At 43.0% G+C, this 5,709-nt stretch overlaps 1 protein-coding gene across 1 annotated transcript in view; it reads right to left on the bottom strand.

Moving 5' to 3' along the window:
• MSRB2 (methionine sulfoxide reductase B2) overlaps positions 1–5,703 on the bottom strand; it is a 9,741-nt gene extending 4,038 nt beyond the window's left edge. Inside the window, exons 1-3 of the mRNA XM_009275220.1 lie at positions 5,693–5,703; positions 4,563–4,669; positions 3,503–3,579 (exon numbers count right to left, since the gene is read on the bottom strand). Coding sequence (XP_009273495.1) covers positions 3,503–3,579; positions 4,563–4,667 — 182 coding nt within the window. The 5' untranslated portion in view covers positions 4,668–4,669; positions 5,693–5,703. The remainder of the gene's footprint in view (positions 1–3,502; positions 3,580–4,562; positions 4,670–5,692) is intronic.
• Between the last annotated feature and the right edge of the window lie 6 nt (positions 5,704–5,709).

Here is a 5,709-nt window from a genome sequence, read left to right on the forward strand (position 1 = left end):
AGGTCAGGTTGGACGGGGCTCTGAGCAACCTGATCTAGTTGAAGATGTCCCTGCCCACGGCAGGGGGGTTGGACTAGATGACCTTGAGAGGTCCCTTCCAACCCAAACTATTCTATGATTCTATGATTACCAGCCCTGTTTAGGTGCATGTTAAAACCTAGAGTGTATTGGAAAATATGATCAGAAAATATTTTGGGGATTTAGCATACAGAAATGAGATAATCCCCCCTATTTAAAGTTGTGCAAGTTTTGATAGCAATAAGTACTTTCTTCTAGCGAAGAGTGACCTAGTGTGAGTTAGAGCGAGAAATAAAGACAGACTCACATACTACAAGGATCAGTGGTCTGCAGACCCACCACAACCGTTTCTTCCCGATTTCCCATGTTTAGCCCAGTTTCACAAACCCAATGCTCTTACTGGCACCTAGTGGTGGATGGAGACACTAACACCAGCAGCAGCTTCTCTCCGATAAAGGGGATTAGTCCATTAGTCAATACGGAATTTAAAGAAACATATCTAGTATATATCATGTATATTTTGGTGGGATATTAATACAGTGAAGAGAAATCTGAAAATCTTACTTGCAGTGCCTTGTAGAAAGACAAGCCAAACAAGCAGGGCAAAAAGCTTAAAAAAAAATCCAACCCAAGGAACAGTGCATGCCTTAGCATGGATTTTATAATTAACTGTACAGGGCTGCCTTTGAGCAATGCAACTGTGGAAATAAAAGAGGATTTGCAAACACAGAATGACCAAAGGCTAGTTTTTGTGCGGGTTGTTGCTCAGTCCACTACATCAATCCGTGAAGACCCATGAGAAATGGTCTCCTACCTCCTCCCCTCCATAAAACTGAGGAGAAATAGGAGACAGTACAGAGGCAGACTGCTCCGAAGCGAATGCGGTTTGCAGCTCTGTGTCTGCATGAGAAGGTATTTAGGGCTCCAAGCCTATTTCGTTCCAGCCAAAGAGGGCCCTCTGCCATCCCTGCTACACAGCCACCCAAACACTGTGCCTACCGGCCACAGCTTCCCAAAGAAAAACCTGGGGGAACACAAATGTCCGTACACCACTGCTGAGTTTCCCTGACACACCTGTGCTGTTTCTTTTTTTATTTTCAAAAGATTTCAATCAGAACTCTTCATTTTCTGACACAGGGATCCTTCTGCTTATTCATACACAGGTATGAGGATCCTCTCTGAGACCCTGCAGAATCAAGGAAGGTCTTCAATGCTACGTGGGTTTTGCATCCGACCCTGACTGACTCCGTCCCTTACATGCCGCTCACAATACTTAAGTTTATTGTAGATGTTTTCCACTGCTAAAGGATCAATCTTCTGAGCTGTTAAACTAGCTCTCAACAGAAATGATCTCTGTGTGGTTTTACTAACAGTAATATCACTTAGATTCCCTAATAGAAACATTTTAGTACCTGAAAATATTGCTGTTCAAGATCATATTTGTCCTTTGAAGTATTTCACCACTTAATTTATGGATAAATGGACTTTCCCTAAACATATGCATTAGATTAGCCTTCGACACACCATTCCTCCAGCACATGTCATTTACTTTGATCCCTATTTCAGTCATCCTGGATGGAATCCAGATAATTCTAAAAAGTGCTTTTTGCTGTATGAATCTCAGCTGTAGGTTTATGGTTCGCTGAAGGTTTGAGACTTCATTAAAGCACCACAATTTGCTATCTATAAAGGTTATGGTTTTGTTCCATGTATTTCCAACTCTTTCAAATGAATATTTGGTAGCAGAAGGTAATAAATTCTGGTATAAATGTATACACACACGTGTACTTTGAAAGAAAGGAAGAAATGCTTCATGTTTACCTGTAGCTAATGATCTAATGCATTTGAAAAAGAAGGGACATTTTTAATGCACTAGGAAATAAACATGATGAATGAATCTCTTATCAAATACCATTTTTTCCCCCCTCATTGTTAGTGTCCTCCACAACATAATGCATTCATGGAAAAAATATTTTCAGACCATTTTGCACATTTAATAATTTTCAATTTTCTTAAAAGGTTTTTTCTGTAAGTTTTTTTTTTTTTTTAATTTCTCTCTATCAGTCTGTAAAGCTCAGCATTATTTTATGCTTTAAACAAAAGTACCTATATTCTCTGAGAGCTGGATGCTGCAAAAAGCAGCATGACTGTTTGGTTATAGTGTTGGTTTGTTATTAGTTTAGCAGCAGAAGCAATTCCCTTCAGTGCTCTTCTCTCTTCATGTCAGCCTGTCAATATCTATCGTCTAATATAAAGGATGTCTAAATTGAAGGAACATTTGAAGGAATTGAATGAACTCTTCCACAGCTTAATGATTTAAAACTTCTCTAATTTATCTGAATTTTTCAGATGTATTTTTATTTGTCTTCAGAATATTCTGCGATGCTGCACTAGCTTCTGAAATCATGTTATTTAAAAGCGTTTATTAGCAAACCTTTACAGAAAAACGTACATTTAATCAAATGTTCATTTGCATAACAATAGTTTTCTGTATTTGGCCAAAGGAAAACTAACTGTTCACAATTATCAGCCTCCAATGTTACCACTTAATTGCTTAGTGTAGGTTTATTTTTGATACAGCCGTTACATTTTTTCCTCTCATACTATCCAGACCTCCTGTTCCTCAGCTTCCCATCTGAAGTTCTGATCTGTGATGCATCCTTTAAAGTCTTCATAAAAATGGGCATATCAGCTGTATTCCATTGAACTTGCAGTTGGGGATATATAAAGGCTATTTTCTAGATCAAAAATATGAGGAACTGTCTTTTCTGGTTCAGTTACAGAGAACAGAACACCTTCTGCATATCCTACTCCGAGGCACTCTTATTTCCTTTTACTTAGACTTTAATGAAGTTGCAAAATATATAGTATTGTAAAGAGCACAGAGGTTAATAGTGCAGTCATTCACAGCCGGGTTTTAAAAAGTAGATGTAACCAAAAAGGCAAAAATAGTGGAATTTAATTTAGGGAACAAGAAGGGGGTGGGGTGAAGAGGAGGTCTCAGCTCCAGTACAAGGGACCCAGTGGTAGGAACATAACAACAGCTAGGCTAAGACAGACCAAAGGTCTCTCTAGCCCAGTAGCATGCGTGGCAGAAGATGGCTACGGGAGAGCACAAGAACAGAGCAAACATACAGTGATACTCACACGTAAACACATGTATTTCGTGGCAGCTTGTGGCTTAGAGACCTCTTAAACAGAATTATTATCAACCAAAAAGGACAGTGTGTGTGGCAGGAGGAAAAGGCAGACCCTAATGTAGCAACTGCTGTCTGCTGGCCACTGGACACCCTGATATGCTCAAGAAAAGGGCATACCATGTACCTATATCACCACAGGTATCCTGGAAATCTTACAGATAGCACTCTGGCACCAAAGAATTGTTCTTCTGACCTACACTTTCCGTTCCTCTCACGAAAAGACACTGCCCCTCCTGCCACAGTCAGGACATTTTTCGGATGCTGTGAAATCTGAAGGATGTTACCTGAACAGTGGGGTATTGCAGCACACGCAGTAGTATATTCCCGATTCTGTGTTATTCAGATAGATCCCACTAAATGGCTTTTAAAAAAGGAAGGAAAAAAAAGAGAAGTTAATAATGCAGGTCTTTAAAAGCTCACCATCTGGAACAAGCATGTAGGAATCAGATTCAAAACAGGAGAAAAACCATAAAAAGAAGGCTTCACAGGGGGGCTTTGAAGAACAAACATTAGCAGTCTAAAGAAATGAAGGGGAGGATGCCTTTGGATTAATAGTGAAGACTACCCCCTGCCCCCAGAAACTTTGAGACCAGTCAGATGCATAAATCATCCAGGTACCAGGGCCGGAGTCATGACCTCCGAGGAACCTGTGAAATGTGCAGGATCCCAAAGACCAGCGCTCTGCTATGGAGTGCCACAACTTCAAAGTGGCTCTACAAAGGGACTCTCCTCCTCCCTGCATGGTCTGGAATTAGGATCCTTATTTTACAGATAAGGATTTGGGCACGGTTCACATGATTTAATCCCATGGTACATGCTCCGCATGTGCATAAGCCCTGGCTCTGGGCTAGGGACGCTGGCGCTCCACTCACAACGCTACGTGGCCTCCATCACAGAAGGAAGCAAAGCGCAGGGACAAGGTGGGTGGGTGATCTGGCACACGAGGGATAACCCGGCTCCTGAATGGAGTGCTATGTATAAGATTTCCATGGCTAATCTACATATGGTCAAAAAAAGGACACTACAGGACAAAAATATGATCTTCTCCCTCCCCTCTGGAGAGGCCTCCACTACTGCCACACAGACGGCTGAGCTGGCAGTAAAGTATCCCAGAAAAAAAACAAAATATGAAAAGAATGCAGAGTGTTTTTTCATCTGCAAACCAGCCTGGGTCAGAACAAAATCCACCCGGTTCAGTATGTTGGGTCTAACTTTCATCCACAGGAAGGCAGGGGAAAACCTGCGAAGCAACTGAGTGGTGACAGCTCCCTGAAGCAGGTTTTTCTCTGCCCAGCAGGCAGAGAAGGTGGCTTAACCTTGGACAGCATTAGCGCTTTTGCTTACCGGTTCAGTTCCTTTTTCTCTTGTAACATAGAATTGCTCTGGAGTCAATTGTTTTTTCCAGTCTGGAGCAACAGTTGTTTCGGCTTGTTTAGTCAGAGAGCCCATGTCTTCAATTAGATATAGAAAGATAATTTTTATTATTTTTAACACCGTTTTAACTTAGACTCTGTTGATGCTTTCCATGATCACCTCAATTCTCCCAAAGTTTCTATGGGTACAGACAGAGCACAGGAGGGCAGGTCAGGGACATAAGGGCAGGGGCGACTGCAGGACTGTGCATCTGCTTTCCATTCTGCGTGCTACGTAAAGAGAGCGGCTCCAGCACATCACTTGGGAAGGCTCTGAATGGAAACGGGCACCTACGACCCAAGGTACCATCCGCTCTCCCAGCACAGCCCTCTGTTCTGGCTTGGGATAACTGCCAGTCTGCTGGTGCTCCTTCCTCATCCCTGGGTATCGCTGAAAGGTTTGGTAGTTTGCCTCTTGGAAACCCTCAGAAACCAGAACTAATGCTTTTTATGGGCTATCGAAGACTAGCAACTTCCACAGGCCTCAGCGAAAAGTGGTGCTAAGAAGGAGCACTGGAAGAAAGCAACACCTGCAGCCCAAGAGAAGGCTACAGTTAAGTGGGTGGCACACAATAGGAGAGCAGAAGTCACCCATCACGGTGCAAACCTCCAGCACCGCCTGCTATGGGTCTGTACACACTGTGCAGCGCATTTATGGTGGTATGAGATTGGCAAAGAATTAATAGATTGGCTGAAAAACGACGAGTAAAATAGTTTCATTCCTTCCTAATCAAAAAGTCTGAGGTGGGAAACTACCTCCACGCTTATCTCCCACCAGCATAGCAGACGTGAAAAAATATCAGTTCCTGAGTGATGAACGCTTGGCTGGACTCATCTCTTGCAATGCTGAGATGATATTGGGGAAAAAAAAAAGGAATTTGAAAATTACGGTTTGACTGTAAAACTGTAGTTTAGCCTGCCAGTTCAAGAGAAATCCCTGCAGCGGGCTGACAGCCCTTTCCAGCCGGCTAGAGGACACCGGGGACGGGGATGCCCTCCCCTTGCAGGGCGGCTCCTGCCCTTTCCCCCCCACCCTGTCCCCATGCTCCGGGCAGAGGGTACCTGTGCCACCGCGGGCC

Source organism: Aptenodytes forsteri, unplaced genomic scaffold (assembly GCF_000699145.1).
Source record: "Aptenodytes forsteri isolate BGI_AS27 unplaced genomic scaffold, ASM69914v1 Scaffold336, whole genome shotgun sequence".
NCBI classification, from domain to species: domain Eukaryota; kingdom Metazoa; phylum Chordata; class Aves; order Sphenisciformes; family Spheniscidae; genus Aptenodytes; species Aptenodytes forsteri.